Source organism: Myotis brandtii, unplaced genomic scaffold (assembly GCF_000412655.1).
Source record: "Myotis brandtii unplaced genomic scaffold, ASM41265v1 scaffold1236, whole genome shotgun sequence".
NCBI lineage: Eukaryota > Metazoa > Chordata > Mammalia > Chiroptera > Vespertilionidae > Myotis > Myotis brandtii.
Window position 1 is genome coordinate 473,847 of NW_005354316.1, and position 350 is coordinate 474,196.

General features: G+C 66.3%; 1 protein-coding gene across 1 annotated transcript in view; it reads right to left on the reverse strand.

Annotated features, from left to right (window-relative positions):
• The window catches only part of MUC2 (mucin 2, oligomeric mucus/gel-forming), a 101,524-nt gene that overhangs the window by 83,363 nt on the left and 17,811 nt on the right, over positions 1 to 350 (reverse strand). The window contains exon 14 of the mRNA XM_014533997.1: positions 4 to 93. Within this exon, the coding sequence (XP_014389483.1) occupies positions 4 to 93 (90 nt within the window). The remainder of the gene's footprint in view (positions 1 to 3; positions 94 to 350) is intronic.

The window sequence follows — 350 nt, forward strand, 5'->3', positions numbered from 1 at the left end:
CACAGATGTTGAAGTGCCTCTCCACCGTCCCGTTGGGGCCGCAGACCTCCCAGTAGCAGAAGGAGCCGTCCTGGGTGAAATTGAGAATCTTCCCTGGGGGCGGAGGGGGGCGGACGTCAGCACACAGGGAACCAGAGCCGTGGCCTGGCCCCAGAGCCAAAGGCAGGCGTCCCCCAACTCCTGCCAGTGGTGAACCAAGGACCCCACAGGAACCCCATCCCAGAACCCTAAGGGCCCCCCCAAACAGCAGCCGCATCCCAGGAGGGTCATGGGCTCGCCACCCGGGGAAGCGCAGTGGGTGGTGGGAGCCTCCAGACCAGAGAGGCTCTGGGCGGGAAGGACCCGGAGGA